The sequence below is a fragment of the Eublepharis macularius genome, chromosome 16, assembly GCF_028583425.1.
Source record: "Eublepharis macularius isolate TG4126 chromosome 16, MPM_Emac_v1.0, whole genome shotgun sequence".
NCBI classification, from domain to species: Eukaryota; Metazoa; Chordata; class Lepidosauria; order Squamata; family Eublepharidae; genus Eublepharis; species Eublepharis macularius.
Genome location: NC_072805.1, coordinates 1,519,762 through 1,539,251, shown reverse-complemented (window position 1 = coordinate 1,539,251; position 19,490 = coordinate 1,519,762). Strand labels below are relative to the sequence as shown.

Genomic DNA, 19,490 nt, shown 5'->3' with positions numbered 1-19,490 from the left:
CAAGAGTCTCTCATTTCTCAAAAGCATCCATTCCTTTATCCACATTAGCCATGCAGAGGCATAATACACTTTCAAGTCTGGTAAACCAAATCCGCCTCTCTCCTTTGCATCCTGAAAAATTTTAATTTGTTCCTTGATTTTTTCCCTTGCCATATAAATGTTGAAATATCCCTTTGCCACTGCTTAAATGGTACATATAAAGTTAACACAGGTATTTTCTTCTCAAGAGAATCTAGTTTATCACTTAATTGGTCAAAAAAAATTGTATTAGGTCTGTGGTTGAAAAAATTTCAATTGAACTTTTTCACCTGCCTTGTGACATTGCTCCACTAGATGACTCTGGGCCAAGCTACACATGACGAATGACACTTGAACGGCAAGTGGATTTAGTGGAGGGCAAGTGAACAGGGAGAAATACACTTGCTGTTCAAGTGTCATTCGTCATGTGTAGCTTGGCCCTCTGTAAGACCTTAAGTTAACTGTTTTGTCCAAATTTCAAATATTTCACTTTCAGATGGTGTTTGTTTTCCTTTTGTTTTCGTTTGTTTATATTTCAGAAAGTTTTCGAGGTCATAAATTCAGCCTTAGCTTCTAGTATGGAAGCTGTAATCAGTCCAGCAAATACAGCAAATATACTTTCTTCAAATTTCAGTTCTCATATACACTTCAAAAGCTTCTTGCCAGCAATATACCTCCACCACTTAGTTCCACAGAAAAAAGAAGAAACAAAGAAAACATCCAGGAAGGTAGTATATCCTCTCAACACTCAGTGAGTAATTGCGTCATAGAGCTGATTAGTTTTTTAAAATAAACAGAAGATTAAGACCTGAGGGTTGCTTGCCTTTGAATCCAATGTAGCCAGGAGTTGATGGAATTCTCCACTTCTCCAGGCAACCCCAAACTTCCAGTCACCACCCAGATTAAAATCTGTGCAGTAAAACTTTCAGTAAGGGTTCCAAACAGAGTCCATGTGGATTAACTCATGATCACTCTTTATCCAGAGTGATTTCTCAATTGAAGAGCTTCTCCAGTCATTAATTAAAACTGTGTTGCCTCTCCCCTGCCGTGGAAGCTTCAGGCAGCCATGCCTTCAGGTCATGTGTCACTCAAAGAGCTTTTTCAAGGGCAACAATATAGTGGTGACTCTCATTCATATATCGGATGTACTCTTTCCTTCAAGGATGTACATAATTGATGGAAATTATGTCCATCCTTTAAGGAAAGACTACATCCAATATATGAATGAAAATCACCACTATATTGTTCCCTTGAAAAAGCTCTTTGAGCAAAACAATTGCTGCTAGCAGATTGTTGGGGAAAACCAGCCCCAATGGCGTCCCACACCTATACAGAAGACATCTGACAGAATGAACTGAAGATTATATTTGAACTTTGCACTTTATGTCTTGAGGTTCTGGTGGGAACCACAGGAGCTTTCCAGACAGCTACACAATCTTGTTGTTGGGGATTGACTGTTCTGTTTACCATATTAGAACGGTTACCATCGACACGAATTGTACTGTTATTGAATATGAGCTATTATGCTGTAAATGTATGGATGGGATAGATTAATTTTGTATGTGAATTATTATTGTATTTATTAATATTTATTAACATTATCTGCACAGAACACTTTTTCACTGCATATATAACTTTACATTTATATAAAAATACTTTAAATATTTATTGGGAGATTCCTGTGTTTCTTTCGATTGGAAACAGTGGAAAACCCCTGGGTGTGGGGAAATCAGGTGTGGCAGTCAACCCAATAACTCTGGATGAACCAGTTCTCCAAGAAGCTGTACTACTGGTATCTGGGACCCTTCCCCATAGTTCAGGTAGTCAACTGTGGCATATTGGATGCAGCTACCTCCATCCATATGGGTTCACTGAGTGTTTCATTGCTCTCTCCTGATCTTAGATACTCCAGCCCCATTGAGATCTTGCCCTCTAGACTAGCCACCACACACCCAGGTAGATGGAGAAGAAGAATACAAGGTGGCACCAATCCTGGACTCTCACCGGTGCAGGGGCCAGCTCCAGTACCTCATAGACTGGAAAGGGAATAGGCCTGAGGAACATGCATGGGAGAGGGCCTCTGATGTACACGCACCTGATTTGTTCTGGTGCTTCTATCACTGCTACCCCATAAAGCTTGGGCTGGATGGCCACAAGGAGGAGGAGGTATCATGACCTCCTCAGACCAGCCCTTGGACCAGCCTTCTGACCAGGCCAGTGACTCAGACTTCAAGGGTTCAGAAGAAGAGCCTGAGGACCAGTAGCATCAGGACAGGCCTGGTGCTGCAGAGGCCCCAGTCAGCCATGTCCCAGAAACCAAGTAACTAGTGCCCGCAAGCAAGGACCCAGATGACTATGCCCCAGCAGCACCTGAGCCCTCCCCATCAGAACCTGCATGCATGCCCCAGCCGCCTGCCTCAGAGACCACCACTGGGGCCCGGCCAGGCAGGATATGAACCAGAGCCCACAGTCCCTCCAGGTCATCTCCCATTCCGAGGCAAAGGATCCAGGAGGAAGTAGCACAGAGGAGGCGGAGTGCAAGGCTGGCGGGATGCCACCTCCCTGCAGGTTCAGGACGGGGCTTCCTGGTGGTGGTGCTTCTCTGCAGGACTAGAGCCAGAGCCGAGCGGAGCCTCCCCACCTGCCGGTCAGTGCAGCTGAGCCAGATGAGCCCTCAGCCTATTCAGCGCAAGGTTGGAAGCGCTTCTGTGCCGGATCAGCCGGTTCACTTCGTCCAAGCCCTGTGGCCCAACCCGAAGCCCCACGGCAGGCCAGCTGGCCGAGTAACCGACTCCCAAGAAGACCCTCTGGCCAGGTGCAGGACAGTGAGGGAGGGAGGGCAGAGAAGTATTTATTCGCTGGGAGAAGCTTCAAGAGAATCTGCTTCTTACTTTGTGTCTTGTTAGGTTTAGATTTCACACTGAATGTTGCCCTTTGGACAAGTTCTTTGAACTGTTCCATGTCCCTTTGTTAAAACAAGGTATTTTCTGGCCCTCAAGAGAGAATGAAGAAGTTGACCCAGCTGAGAAAGAGGACCAGGGGGCCTCTCCTGCCTTCCCAAGCTACACCACTTGTTTCACCAAAGCTGCCAAAGGCTTGAGGCCAAGTGGACAGCCGGGGATCTGCAGGTGTACCTTAGGAGGCTTTTGGATGTACCAGGTTTCCACGGTGGACAACTGATCTGAAAATTGGATCTGGGCTGTGAGTGGAATTTGAAAACAGACAGAGAGTACAAGGGCAATTCACTGGTTCTTTGGTGGCAGACAAAGGTGGGTGGGTGTGTAGATCATATATTTTACGGAGTGCATGTGCACATTTTATGACAGCTTCTCGGTGGTACTTAATTCCCGCAGGGTGAATTTGGGCAGAGCAGTTCTCGCACCGAGACGGACAAGTGCCCCCCCACCCCAGACACAATTCCAGCACTAAGCAACAGGTACTGTGAATAAGGACCGTGTCCTTCCTGTCTTAATCCTCTTGACTTAGCTGTCAGAGTGTGGATCTACTGCACAAAAGTAGCTTTTACTTGCATGATGGAACTCCTCTTTGTTTCAGCCGAGTGCTCTATGGAATTCATTAGTCCAAGGGTAAGGTTATGCCAGACAATTCCAACTTTATAGGCTTATCAAGGGGGAGGGAACCCTACTCTTTAGAACTTTAGCATTGTCTGAAGGCTGTGTGACAACATAATACAAATATGACACCAAAAAGTAATCATTCCTGATGCATCATTCACAAATGGAATGCGCACACTACCCTGTCCCATGTAAAGTAAGGTTGCCAAATCCAGGTTGGGAAATTCCTGGATATTTTGGGGGTGGGGTGGGGCCTGGGGAGAGCAGGATTAGAGGAGAGAACTCAGCAGGGTATAATGCTGTGAAGTCCACCTTCCAAGCTTCCATTTTCTCCGGGGGGGGGACATTTTTATATAACATTGGGGCCTTCATGGTCCACAATCAACAAGCTCTTATGTCTGGCATCTAATTAACAACAACAACAACAACATTTGATTTATATACTGCCCTTCAGGATGACTTAACACCCACTCAGAGCGGTTTACAAAGCATGCCATCATTATCTCCACAACAAAACACCCTGTGAGGTAGGTGGGACTGAGAGAGCTCCAGAGAACGGTGACTAGCCCAAGGTCACCCAGCTGGCTTCAAGTGGAGGAGTGGGGAATCAAACCCTGCGCTCTTAACCACTACATCAAACTGGCTCTCAATTAAAATGAGTCTTCCCTTTACAATACAAGTTCAAAGACAAAGCAGGATTTCTTTGTAGTTGTGAGCAACCATCAGTCTTAATAGGCTAAGCTTGTGCACTTCCAGCATTTGCAGCCTGAGCTCCACCAAAAAGGCCACACACACGTGAACATCTGCACAAAGACGTGGTTTGACAGAAGGAAAGCCAGAGCCAGAAGGACGAATAGGGAAGACTTAGAAACAGAAAAATCAGCTGGACGTAGAAAACCATTTGTGGTGGGCCATCTTACTTCTGAAGGAGAAAGTGTGAGATGAGCGCATCACCAAGAAATCCTACAGCAAAGATCTGTGGGAGTTGAGAAGAGGTGGGAGCTGGAACTAGGATTGACAACTGGGGCTCTCCAGAATTACACCTGACCTCCAGATGGCAGAAATCAGCCCCTCTGGAGGAAGCCGCAGCTTCAGAGGGTGCTCTCTATGGCACCCCGTCCCGGCTGAAGCTGGAGCTGGCAACCCGAGCATAGGAACAGAAAAGCAGTAGGGCTGATGTAATGATATTGTGTGAGGCAGTGGGGGTTCAAAGGGCCCTCCTTTCAAGACTGACAAGGGGGCAGGAAAAGAAGGAAGTGGTTCTCTGGGCTTGCTTTAGAGGCCTCCGGAGCTGGTCCCACAAGAAATGCACCTGCCAGGCCTGACCGTCTGAGGCTCTGATCGGTGGCTAATCATGTGCTGCCCCTGGCCCAGGCTATCTGAAACCCACCAGGCAGTTGCTAGCCAAAAACATACCACTGATCTTAGACGAGGCAGATGGCGTGTGGATTTTACAGCATCATGCTGCCGCTAAATAGTTTGTTTAGGTACTGGTGGGTATTTCTATCTTCTCCCCCCTTCTCTCTTTTCTTTCCTGCGATTTGAAATCAAACAGGAAGAAGTTTATTCAAATGGCCAACAGAGCAATTCTTATCTGTGCTCTTTCAATATGGCGGTGCTGAAACTTGCCCCGTAAAATTGCTGCAGAGACTCTCATCGGCACAAATCTGCTCATTCTTCAGGGAGAGTTTAAAGCAGGGATGGGTAACTGATGCCACACAGGCTGGATCTATCCTCAAAACAGTGTGTATCTGGTTACCAATTTTTAATTAAAGGAAGAGCCAGAACACGGGAAGGAGGTGGTGTTGGGAACACTTTACTGGGGCCCAGTAGTCCAAGGACCGTGCAACTAGGGTTACTGACCGCCATGCAGGGAATGGAGATCTCCCAGAATTACACCTGATCTCCAGATTACAGAAATCCATTTCCCTGGAAGAAATGGTAGCTCTGGAGGGCAGACTGTATGGCATCATACCCCCACTGACCTCCCCGCTCTCCACAAACTCTCCCCAGCAATTTCTCAAGCTGGAGCGCAGACTCAAACCTATTCCCTCTTTACCAACTGAAACCCTATTAATCTACTTTCAATAGCAAAAGAGTTTTTCTTTCATGGCCATGCTATGCAATGAGATAGGAAGATATTGTTCTAAACCCCAATGTATGATGTTGGGACCACGATCAAAGAACGGCAAAAAGTTTTCCCACAGAGTCACACAGAAAAGAGAAAAAGTTCTCAACTCAAAAGAAGCAAAGCTATTTCACCCTTTTTTGTTCCATCCCTTATTTAGTTCTCCGGGTAGAGTAGATCAGAAGCTCACACGCTCTCACACCTGGGCCCTTTAGCTGCCCTTTCTGCTGGCACCATTTTTGTTACGGTGCCTGACTTCCACAAAGAGGCTTATGGGCCACTTTGGTCACCAAATAGATTTTGGGGATCCCAGGCTACTTTCCCCAGAACAGAGGAGCCTCCAGATTGTGGAAGGTGGCAGCCTCTGCTTTGCCATATAACCCCGTCCTCTACAAACAACGACTGTTAAAATAAAACCAGCAATGATCAGGTTTATTGACTGATAGGAGTTTCATTGATCTGTAGACTACAGCGGTGCTGCTCAGAAGGAAGGAGGCTACATTAGGGAAACCTACATCACATGCTCATGTGTGTGTGTGTCAAGTCGCAGCCAACATGCGGCATCTCCATAGTTTTTTTCAAAGCAAGAGATGAACAGAAAGGGTTTGCCGTTGCCCCCTTCTGTGCAGTGACCTGGGACTTCTTTGGTGTTCTCTCATCCAAGTACTTAACAGGGCTGACCCTGCTTAACTTCTGAGATCTGATGAGACTGGGCTAACCTGGACCATCCAGGTCAGGGGTTAACTTCATCAGGTATTCACAAAAAAGTGGAGCTGGGTAAAAGATTTGCCTGACTTACCATTAAGCCACCGGGAGTCATGCTGCTCTGTCCTGATTGGGTGGTGGTGCCCCAGGGTACGAAAAATGGCAAAGTCCCTGCCCATGAAGTCTGCCGCCGTTCCAGAATAAAGTTCGCCATCTGTAATATTGCATGGAATTTCATCAAACGGTTAATTAATGAACGCATAAGTGAATCCAACACAACATTCCACGATGAAGCAGTGCGCTGAACTCATAGGGCCGCTGTGCCATGCATTCAGGTGCACACTCCTGCGCTTTTATCATACGATGGAATTTCCTTTTAGAACCATGTGTGTATTTTCAGTCCCTGAAGTAGGGTTCTTGTTGTTGTTTTTTAACAAGGTGACTTTACTAGTGAGGCAAGAGTATTGGAGATGTGACAACTTGCCGATACCTGATTGTTTCCAAATCTGCAAGCTGAAAACAGGCAAACCTTTGGATGGTCAGTGCTAATCTGTAAAGCAGCCTCAGTCCCCCACCCCCCCAGGATAAAGCAAGATGCGTTGGCATTTTCCTCCTCATATTTGCATGTGGATCACTAAAATGACTTTGGTGCCTTTTAAATAGCTCTTTAAACCCATTTTGGCTTCTGAATGAAAATGGATTTTTTAAAGGCTTCCACACACCTGAAAGATAAAGCACAACAACAACAACAAACCGGGATCAAACTACATTTTGGATAACCCAGATTAGACCTGTATTAACTTCTTAATGGTCTGACCATTACCTACTGAATGCAAGGGTGAATAAGGCCCCAAGAACCCACAAAAATGGGGGACCCATTAAAAGGGTCCTCTCCTGAAAGCTCATGGATCCTTCTGGGTTCCAAAATGCTCTGGGGGATTATGACTCACCCTGCTGCTGCGTAGCAGCTTGAGCAGGGAGTCGCCTTTGCAGCCCCGCCTGGAGGAACGGAGCCAGACTCCCTCCTGGGCATCCAGGGCTTTGGCCAGGGGGCGGAGCCAAGTGCCGTCTTTAGGCGGCTCCGCTTTCCCTGGCCGCAGTTCGTAAAGCGCTCGGCCTACCCACCTCTCCCTGTTTTTAGTGCAGGACTAGCCGGCTGCTGTTTCAGAGCCGGGTAGGAATTTTTTACCCTTTTCCCCAAATTGGCTGCGGGAAAAGGGGTTTTTTCGCCTACCTTGCACTAATGGCAGTGTGTGAGGCGTTCTGAGGTGGTGCTGGGGGGTTCTGTCATCGGCAGGAGATTTTGGGAATAGGGTGAGGGCCGGTGAGCACCCAGTGGCACTTCCCCAGGGGTGGGGAACAGGGTCTGCCATTTAGTGCGGTATGCTTGTTGATGGCTGCCGTAGCACTGGCAGATGCCTGCAGGGATCCCCAAGTACAAGGCCTTCCCTCATGCTGTACGGCTGGGGCGTTAGGTGCTTGATGGGGGGATCCATTGCCTGGCTTGCCGGGTTGCAGCCATCCAAGGGATGGCCTACACTTGGGGCGTTGGGGCTCACCCAGGCAGGTCAAGGCGGTGATCAGTGGGCTGATCCCGTGGCTTGACCTGTACCGCTTAGTTGGCCTTTGCCTTGTTTACGTTATGGTCATTTCAATAAACGGCCCTTTAATTCCAAGCCTGTGTCTGTCTCTTCATTCTGGCTGGGGTTGCAATTTAGAATCCCGAACACACACTCTGTGGAGGCTGTGATGGGAGCCTGAAACGGGAAACTCCTTGAAGCCACTGATAAGACTCGCCTCATTGACCTCTGGGGAGGGAAGCCAACTCTCTGTTTCACCATGGAGCACAGAGACCTAAAGAGGGCTGGGAAATGTCTAGGAAGACACTTGCATAAAACTCACACTGAATCTGACAGATACAACATGCCCACTATGCCCACTATATTTTGGAAAGCATTTTTGTTTTCTGTTCATTAATTTTAAAACCTGTCAATGTACCAAATTCCTTCACCTTGGCCATCAATATGTCAATTCTGGTTAAGAGATCATTCAAAATTAAAACTAAGTCATCTGGGAAGGCTCTCAACTTATATGATTCTTTTTAAATTTTTACCCCCCTTATCCTCTCATCTTGTCTTATATCTCTGTTCAAAATCTCCAACACCAAAATAAAAAGTAGCAGTGACATGGACGTTCTTGACATGTTCCTTTTTGAATCTCACAAGGTTTAGTTAACTCTTCATTAAAAATAATTTTAGCTGTCTGTGAAGTATAAATTGATTTCACACATTTTATGAAATTCTCTCCAAAACTCATCTCTTCCAAAACCCTAACCAAGATTTTCCAGTTCAAATTGTCAAAGGCCTTCTCAGTGTCTAGATAAATTAGAGCTGTTTCCCATTATATTTCTCCAGGTATTCCACTCTATCCAATACCATTCTGACATTGTCTTTCAACAGTCTTTTGGGTAAAAAAATCACTTTGATCTTCACTGATAAAGTCCTTAAGAACAAACATTGGTTTTTCAGCTAAAATTGTAATAAACAACTTATAATAATTGTTCAATAGTGAAATTGGCCTATAGTTTTTTGCTAAGGTCAAATCTTGACCTTCTTTAATGTTATATTGGCATTCTTCCAAGTTTCAGACTTTTCCCCTCTCTACAGAACTGAGTTCATTATGGTCTGCAAAGGTTGTAGAATCTCATCTTCAAAACATTTATAATACCAGCTTGACAATCCATCCGGACCTGGCACCTTTCCCAATTTCATCTTTTTAATTGTTGTTGGACCATTCATAACTTTGTTGTTCTTCTATAATTTTAGGTAGATTTTGCTTTATAATATATTATTCCAGTCTCTTCAAAGAAATATCTTGTCTTCTATACAAATTTGAATAATACTTTAAAAAAATCTTTTGGATAGTCCCATTGTCTGTTAATAAAGTATTCCCATCCTGCAGATTAAATATCTTCTTTTCTCTTTCTTGTCTCACTCTGTGAGCCAACCATCTTTCCAGTTTATTAGCAAATTCAAAATTTCTCTGCTTAGCATAATTCTTCCCCCCCCTCCATTTCCCTTATTGATAACATGGATAATTGTTGTTGCAAGTATTTTATCTCCTGTAACACCTTAACATTATCCAGAGCTTTTTGAAATTCTCCCTCTTTTTTAATTTCTTGCAAAATGTTTTGCATTTTCTCTTGTTTCTTTTTCTTCAGTTAAGAGATTTAATCTCATTTAGAGTTGCCTCCACCCCCACAAATCTACCATGAGTATCAAGCAAGACAGGCTCTGGTTTCAGAGATGATTTTATATATTTTATATATGCCACCACCCCATTTTTCTTTTTATTGTCTGAAGAAACAAATTCTTCTTCCAGTATTTTGTATTCCAAATATTTGATATCCTTTTTTCTAGTACGAGTTTCTTGTAGACATATAATATCAGCTCTCAATTTTTTCAAATAATGAAATATTTCCCCTCTTTGTGGGGGGCGGGGACATTCACCTCATTTATGTTCCAGGTTATACATTTGTAATCCATACTTAAGTTTTAATTACTATCAGAATCTTCCTTTCTTCTTCTTCTTCAGGTTTAGATTGTTTAGATCCTCTAAAGATTCTTCCAACTCTTTCTTGTATATTTCAAAGAAATCTCTTGCTTTTGGTACCAAGTTTAACTTAAATCTCTGTTATTTAAAGGTAAAAATCACTCCTTCCAACTGATCGCCCCTAAATGGAATTTTCTTCTGTTTCAGATTCTCTGTTAGAAAGGCATAGTCTCTTCTTTTGCGTAAAATTCTAATGGGCAATTCCTTCAAAATAACAACGACAGCAACAACAACATTCAATTTATATACTGCCCTTCAGGATGACTTAACACCCACTCAGAGCGGTTTACAAAGTATGCTACTATTATCCCCACAACAAAACACCCTGTGAGGTGGGTGGGGCTGAGAGAGCTAGAAGCTGTGACTGACCCAAGGTCACCCAGCTGGCTTCAAGTGGAGGAGTGAGGAATCAAACTCAGTTCTCCAAATTAGGGTCCCAAGCTCTTAACCACTACACCAAACTGGCTCCAGCCCATCTATTCTCAGCTTTTTCTTAAAATATTGTTCTAGAACTTGGTCTTTTGTACTTTTCATCACTAAGGTATCTTTGGCTAATTTTTTCTGGGTGGCATATCTGGTAGGTACTCTGTAAACTTTATCTACTTCCATATCAGATTTTTGGATATCCATCTGTAGAAATTCTGCCTTAGCTTCCACAACATTTTGTCAAACATCTTAATCTTGTAATTCTGCTACCCCACAAAATCTCTGACAAAAATCTTTCCCGCTTAATCCCAATAAAGTTAAATTATCCTGATGTTTCTCCAACTGTTTGTCAAACACTCCAGAAAAGAATTACACTGTCCCCCTTTGTCCGTTTGTACACTTTCTTTCTTCATCTCTTCAGAAATCTTTCTGTCGATAATATGCTGTTTGTTCTAATATATAAAAAGATAAGGTTTTCAATGTCAGGTTCAGAGTCTTATGTGCTGTACCAACTCCATTTTCTCATGCTTCTAGTGTTTAAGTGCTTCCTCTGCAGGTGCCAAGGTTCCCAGGCAGATTTCTCACAGAGAGAGATTGTTTGGTCTACCGACGTTCCACCCCGGACCGGCCTTGAGAGACTCCAACTTCCCAAGCCTCAAAGACGATGTTTTGAGAACTGTGGGGGGAGGCTGGGCCAAGTGGGAACTGTTACTCTGTACCGTATGCTTTGCTTGTCATTGGTAACAATGCTCTTGTACCATCCTGAATATTGTATTCAGGCCCGTGGACTATAATGAACTATTATTTCAGTAAAGATTCCTTATTCAAACAATGGACTCTTGTTTGCTAGTAGAGGATACTCTGAAGTAGAGACATTATCTAGCCACAAGTCTGACATTCAATAAAGGAGTATTTTCTCACCACAAGAAAGATGACTGTGTTGTAGAAGAAAAACAATCCTTAATCATTAGTTCTTTCACGTTAATATTGGAGGTCAGTCAGCCTTTACTTCCAACTGCAGCCGTGAGCAGATCTCATCCCGTCTCTTTGTGCCCAGGCTTCCAGCTACCACCCAGATGAGTGCCAAGGCAATAAAACTTTCAGCTGAGCTGCCAATTAGAGCATAAATGGTAAAACTCGTGTTCCCTCTTTATCCAGAGAGATTTATCAGCTGGTATTGGCTCTCCAGTCATTAATCAAAGCTGTGTTGTCTCTTCCATTCTCAGGAGGCATCAGGTGGCCATGCCCTCTGGTTATGATGGGAAGGCAGAGATCTTGAAAGACAGTGTACTTCCCACTCTTGATGAGGTTCAGTTGACCCTTGCAGACTTAGTTAAATGTCCAATGGTTATACTCGATCCAGCATTGTTGCTAGAGAAGCAAGTAAATGCAGCTGCAAAAAAGGTCTTCTTCCAACTCAGACTAGCTTGGAAGATAGCCCCCTACAGTGACACAGCCAATCTGGTCACCTGGATTTATGCACAGTAACATTAAGACTAGTCTACTGTAATGCACTCTACAAAAGTCTCCACTAAAAGTCAACTTGGAGACTCCAGAGAGTGCAAAACACCACAGCTTAGTTATTATCAGGAGCTAGGCAGAGCATTCATATTAATCTCATTCTGCAGTCATTGCATGGGCTATTCATCAGTAACCAGGCTCAGTTCAAGGTTTTGGATATCATAGCCTTGGCCCTCATAGCTGCAGGTCTGCCTCTCTCCACGATGGCAACTTCACTCATCTGAACAGGCCTTTCTGTGGATACCATACTGCAAATGGGCTAAATCAAAGCTGCCTGTACGTGCACACACTCTTGTGGTGTTCCCCACCTTATGGACCGCCTGCCTGAATAGGTCAGGAAAGGTCCTACTCTTCTGGATTTGTATAAACTATGCAAAACTGAAGGGCTTTTTAACTCAGATAACAAGATTGTGCTGTAAGAATTGGCTCAGAGATATGCTTTGGTAAAGGACAGGGAATATAGACTATACTACTAGGTACCGCCTGTTGATGTACCTACAAGGTAATTTCCACATCATTTAATATGTTATGTCAAATTATGTTTTGTTAATTATGTTTTATTTCAGCAATGTTTCATCTCCGTATTTAGATCTCTGCTTGTTTTCAAATCTCTGCAATCCAGCCATTGATTGCATTGACTCACACTGTGTAATCCGTCTTGAGTCTCACGGGGAAAGGCAGACAACAAACAAAGAAACAAAGAAAAAACAAACAAATTGCCGGCCGAGGGGAGCACAGTATTTTACCCTTGTGTTGTATGACCCTTAACGAAAGTCTGTTCACCTACAGAATCCAAAATGGATTCAAGAACCTATATGATCCTTTGCTTAGCATAACCTGGTTGAAATTTTCTATCAGGTTAAGCAAGAATTTTCCTTTCATTCAGAATACTGAACTGAGAGAAGCTACAACTCAGAGGCTGAACAGCTGCTTTGTATGAAAAAAGTCCCAAGTTCAAAGCTAAGCACTTCAGCTAACCGGGACTAGGCAGGACACACAGAACTGGGATCAATCATGGGGCTTTGATTATGAAAAGACAGAGTTTGAAAAAGAGCTCTGTACAAATGATGAATATGTTCTTTCCAAAATGTATAAACTTTTATTGAAATTTGAAATGGAAGAAGAATCTGTGAAATATTATATGGTAAATTGGGCTAAAATTTTTGAGTATAATATACCGATGGACCAGTGGGAAAATATGTGGGTAAAGGGACTCAAATTTACTTCGCATTCCACACTTAAAGAAAATTTCTAAAAAATGATGAATTGGTAGCATATATTCCTGACAAATTAGCAAAAATGAGTAAAGATATGTCAAACAAATGTTGGAAATATGAGCAACATGAAGGAACATTTTATTCTCTTTGGAGGACTTGCTCCAAAGCTAAAAAATTTTGGTCACAAATTCATATAATACAAAAAATGTTGAAGATCAATACACAATTTAAACCAGAAGCCTTTTTGTTGGGGTTAATGGATAAAACAGTTGGAAAATCAACATGGTATTTTATTTCTATATATGACCACAGTGGCTAGGCATTTATATGCACAAAAATGGAAAAGTACACTATTGCCTTCAATCGAGGACTGGACTATGAAAATGACAGAGTTAGTGGAGATGGCGAAACTTACAGCTTTGATCAGAGATAAAACATTGTCTTTTTTATGGTTAATTGGAAAGCCCTTATTGACTTTCTGCGTGAGACAAGGAAAAATGAACTGATGGTTTGTGGCTTTGATTTTTAAGAAGATAAATTTGGGAAAAATAAATAGAAAAGGGGCAGTACTGGAAAAGGTAAATTTTGGAGATATCAAAAATAAAAGTATAATGTTTGTTAAAATATGATAGGTGTTGTAGAGAAAAATGGAAAATGAAACATGTATTATTGTTCTTTGTTATTTCTAATCCTTGTCTTTCTTTTTTTTGTATTCATTTCTTTACTTTTTTCTTTTATTGCTTTGCCCTTTTTACTGAGCTTACTAATAAAATAAAAAAGAACTGGACTCAAGCAATCAGTGGTTAATGTAACATGCAGCTGTTAGCTTGGCTGTTAGCTGTGTAATCACTAATATCTACAAAGGGGTCATGGTTGTGCTAGCAAACCAAGGGAAAAAACTCAACCACGAATACAATCAAATTCTTAAAGTGCACAGTACAACAATATACAAAAGTGACATGTTGTATTGTGCACTTTAAGAATTTGATTGTATTCTTGGTTGAGTTATTTTCACTGTTGGTCTGCTGTGTAATCACGGCAAAACTAGTCTGAAGTAGGGCTGTGCTATTCGGGTTTTGCTTCGGATAAAGATACTTGCAAGCAGCGGTGGGGGCCTTTAAACATCAAACCCCCAACTCCCCCCCACCTACCTTGTGGTGGCTCCAGGCCAGCTCCTCTGCTGCCGCCGTGCCGCCGCCTGAGCCTGTGGGATGGTGGGGAAGGCTGGAGCTGCGTCCTCTGGCTCTTCCTGCCCCTCAAATGGCCGCGGCGTGCTGGTGGCTGGCGGCCATTTGAGGGGCAGGAAGGGCCGGAGGAGGTGGAGAAAGCCCTTCCTGCCCCTCAAATGGCCGCCAGCTACCAGCACGCCACCGCCATTTGAGGGGCAGGAAGAGCCGGAGGAGGCAGCTCCGACCTTCCCCACCACCACTCAGGCTTGGGTGGTCACACGGCGGTGGCAGAGGAGCCGGCTGGCTCCAGGTCGTACTGCCTTGTGCCGCCGCTGCCGCCACCATGGTGGTGGCGGCGGCCTGCTGCCCAGCTGATGACCCACCCACTGCCAGGTAAGTTGGTGGGGTTGGAGGGGTCTCCCCAGGGTTGGGTGGGGGGTTGAGGGGTCTCCCCAGGGGGGTGGGGGTAGAGGGGTTGCTCCAGGGAGGGTGGTGGGTGGTGGTGGGGAGTTCCCCCGCTTCAGTATGCTCCGAATCTTTACAGAGCCTACCGAAGCGATTCCCAAACCCTGAATCCAAAGCAGCTTGCTGCTTCGGATTTGGGGGTATTCCGAATCGGTTTCCTGCTTCGGGTAAACCCGAAGTGGGAATACCAAATACCCCTAGTCTGAAGAATCAAGCATTTCAGGGACTTCTGCTGCTACTACTTCACCAGGGATGAAATACAACCTCTTAAACATAAACACATAGTGCTCAAAGGGACTCCCAGCACCATCTAGTCCAACCTATTGCACAATGCAGGAATTCACAGCTATTCTTCTCCACTCCTGCAGTGACCTCTGCTCAATACCCAGAGGAAGGTAAAAAACCTCCAAGATCCTCGATCAATCTGCCCTGGAGAAAAAGTCTTTCTTGATCCCAAAGTGGTATTACCATGGGCATACAAGAAAGGGCTGTGAGAGCCTAGCACCAACCGATCCCTTCCTGTCCTCATAATCTGCCTAAATTCAAACTGAGTCGCAGAATCAGCATTGCTGACAGTTGGCCATCTAGTCTCTGCTTTAAAATCTCCAAAGATGGAAAGTCCACCACCTTCTGAGGAAACCTATTTAACTGAGGAACTGCTCTGTCAGGAAGTTTTTCCTAAGGTATAGCCAAAAACTCATGGTTTAATTTTAACCCATTGGTTCTGGTACAGCTCTGTGGAGCAACAGAAAACAACTCGTCTCCATCCCCTATATTTCAGCCCTTCAAATACTTGACGATGGCTATCATATCACCTTCTCAATCATCTCCTCTCCCAACTAAATATTCCCAAGTCCTTCAAGCTCCTTCAACCTTTCCTCATAGGACTTGGTTTCCAGACCCCTCACCATCTTCATTGTCCTCCTTTGGACACATTCCAGTCTATCAACATCCTTCTTCAACTGTGGTGCCCAAAACTGAACACAGTACTCCAAGCGGGGTCTATCCAGAGCAGACTAAAGTGATACCATCACTTCAAGTGATCTGGACACTATACATCTGTCGATGCAGTCCAAAACTGCATTTCCCCTTTTAGGCTAAGGCTAAGTCCACCAAACCCCCAAGATCCTTCTCACATGTACTGCTGGCAAAACAAAACTCATCTATGCTATTATTAAGCATTTGATTTTTCTATCTAAATGCAGAAGTTTGTTTATCTCTGTTGCAATTCATTTTGTTAGTTTTATTCCATTTTTCCAGCCTGTAAAGATCGTCCTGAATCTTGATTCTATTTTCTACTGTATTCTCTACCCCTTCTAATTTAGTGTCGCCTGCAAATTTAATAAGCGTTCCCTCTATTCCTTCATCTAAGTCATTTATAAAGATGTTGAACAAAACAGGTCCCAGGACCAATCTCTGAGGCAATCCACTTATCATTCCTTTCCAAGAGGATGAGGAACAATTTGCAAGCAGTCTTTGGGTATGATCTGTCAGCCAACTACAAATTCACCTATTAGTAACAGCATTGAAAACAGATTTTACCAACTTGTCAACAAGAATATCATGCGGAACCTTATCAAAAGCCTTACTGAAATCAAGAAAAACTGCATCCACAGCATTCCCTGATCCAACAAGGTGGTAACTAAGGGTCATCTGACACGACTTGTCCTTGAGGAGCCCATGCTGACTCTTAGTAATCACAGCCTTCTTTTCAGAATGCTCAGGGGCTGACTGTTTGTCAGGTACCACTTCATACCACTAAGGTAACTCAAGGCAATAAACAAGCGCCGGTTCCATGTTCAAAGTACTCTAATGTACAATGAGAAAAACACTGGGATAATCTACTGCACAACAATCAAATCCACAAGATCAAACATTTAGCTGCAAAAACAGAAACTACAAGTGGGAACCAGCAACAAAATGCTGGAGACTGTGGAGACAGTTGTCTCTTCTCTGTTACCCTTTCACTGTTACTCGTCATTACCCCCTCCTTCTCTTTCCTGTAACTAAACTGTTTTTCCCTCAGGAGGCCTGGCAGGGCATGCCACCTCCACAGCCAGGCTGAAGAAAGGCGATTTCTGATCGCAGCCCCCTGAATGTACTTGACTGCCAGCTTTTGAAGCACCCGGTAGCCACAACGATGGGCCCTATTCCCCAAGTGGTGGTGGCATGCCCCTTCTGACCTGCCCATTTTTACTCCAGCTGGACTGTCTGGAGCGTTGTGCTGCTGCACAATGTGCTCACTTGATTGTAGGGTCCCCCCCCCCGCTGCCACTTAGTTGGTCAGCAGGGGAAGAAATGAAGAGAAATGGGGGGTCTTATAGGCTCATAGTGTGATATCACTGGCCACATTACAATGTCACTTCATGTATTCCCAGAAGCAACGATATCTTGTTGCCAAGTGAAGCCCTGGTTTTTGGGTAAAACCATAGAGGTTTTGCCCAAACACCAGAGTAGTTCCCCCAGGCCAGCAACATGATTACATGATAATGCCTGAAAGTGACACCAGCATATCACCAGTGACATTATGACTTCACCGGCAAGGTCTCGCCATGAGCAAGTAAGCCCCCCCCCACTCTCCCTCTGCGGGTTGCCAAGGGGGTCTGGCCATTCGGTTTCTTTGCTTGCTTTCCTGCCTGCCTGCCAGTTTTGTGCAAGTTCAAAGTGAGGTAAGTTATTTGAGGCCAATTGAAATCCCCCGTTTTTTATAACAGAATCAGATTTTTCTGCAACCCTGTGGGAGGTCCCCACAGTTGCAGAGCCATCTGGTTCGCAGACGAGTGAAGCCAAGGCTAGCCACTCATCTCAACATACACTGGAGCTATGAGTTATCCATCTCTCCGTATGCCAAAAGGGCTGGAGATGTGCAAAAGATGATTTTCAGCCAATAGGTAATTGCTGCTTCATGGAGTAACAATATTCCTTCCTTTCCCTGTAACGATAACAACCTACAAGCCATACGTCAAAGTATTTTATAAGTAATGTATAGCTCCATAGATAAATATGGCCGGATCACATGTACACTTTTTAAACTTGCCTGATAGCAAAACCTTTAGTTTCTGTTGTTCAGAAATGTTTTGTAGATGTACAGTCCAGGGTTGTGAAGTGAATTATAATGGGGGCAGATAAAAAGGATACAGGCAATTGAATTGAATTGATCCTGCATTCATGGGAGTGACAATATTACTGACTTGGTTTCTCAGAAGAATACTTGAGGACTCTTGAATTCTACGCAGCCAAGCTTTGAGTAAAGCAAAGATTGTTTGATCAGGATGCCCAAACTGATGCTGGACTAGTAGGCACCTTGAAAACTATAGGCAGTTACTTCCTACTCCCATGACTCTTCCAGCCTCCTTTACCGATATAGTGAATTATGAGCACAGAAAGGCCTCCGCTAAGGCACACCTAGATATTCTGCCGCTTGCGGTCTTGGAAGCCCACCACAATGGGATTCCATATAGAAAAAGAGTCTGTTCTTGTGATTATAGGTCCATTGAGGATTTGTCCCACGCCACAGTCCAGTGTTTGAGGCTGAGCGCAGCAGAGATCTGAGGACCATTATATCTCATCTCCCAGGAAGATCAGATCAGGAGAAATTACAGTGCAATCCTATGGAGAGTTACTCCAGTCTAAGCCCATTGACTTCAATTGACTTAGACTAGAGTAACTCTGCATAGGATTGCACTGTTAGTCTTATGATTGGCAGATAGGAACAAATCCATTCGTCTCCAAATGGTAAGGTTTTCCGCTGCCATCATAAAGGTTAAAAAGACGATGAGGCATGCTGGCCCAAGCATGGTTGACCTGTAATTACTCTAGTGTGGGTCATTAGCCTTTGGACTGTATGTTTTTATTGTCAGATATTTAAATGACAATACTGTATTTTAATCCTTTCTGTGAAAATGTCCAGAAACTTTCTTTTACTTTATTACATTTTTAAATTTTACCTTGATGGTCACTTAATTTTCTCTTGTGTTGTTGTTATGGCCTTTTTCCAATGCAATAAAGATTGATGAATACAGTCAAGTAGTCCCGGTTCTCAGATATAAGCATCTACACGCCGGGGCCACTTGGCTATTAGATATATGATGTTGTATAAATTCCAAGCTATTCATGTCAAAATGTAGGTACGCTGGACTGGAGAAGCAGGAAATGCAGATTTATGTTCACAGCCTGATCTGTACCTGAACGATGTACCTGGATGTCACTCTTCTCCTTAACCATCTCTTTTGTGAGAGACAGTCCAATGCAGAGGCTCCTCAATGCTGAATGGCTCTGTTGTGAGTAGGGGGCTCCTACACGTGCAAGCACTTCTCCATTCATGACAATGTCAGAGACAAAACTCTGTGTGTGCTCGGTGGCCAGGTCACTGCAGGAGCAGGTTCAGGCAACGGCAGGAAAGTTCCAGGGAGAGCAGAGGAAGAGGCGGCCTGCTTCACAGCAACAGGCCCAAGGTAGACGTAAGGAACAGGGCAAGAAGAGGGGTGGGGTAGGACCCTGCAAAGCGCAGTAGGGTAGGGGTACGGCCCAGGGAACGACCCTGCAAAGCACAGTGGAACAGCTTCTCAGGGTCAGGCTGAGGATCAGAAATAGGCTGGAGGAGGTGGACTTCCTGTTTGGGATCCATGGAGGTCTAACGCAGCTCCACTTGCGG

The 19,490-nt window shown here is 44.1% G+C and overlaps 1 protein-coding gene across 1 annotated transcript in view; it reads right to left on the bottom strand.

The window, feature by feature from the left end:
• The window catches only part of SEMA3A (semaphorin 3A), a 365,431-nt gene that overhangs the window by 128,209 nt on the left and 217,732 nt on the right, over window positions 1-19,490 (bottom strand). Inside the window, exon 6 of the mRNA XM_055000206.1 lies at window positions 6,521-6,640. Coding sequence (XP_054856181.1) covers window positions 6,521-6,640 — 120 coding nt within the window. The remainder of the gene's footprint in view (window positions 1-6,520; window positions 6,641-19,490) is intronic.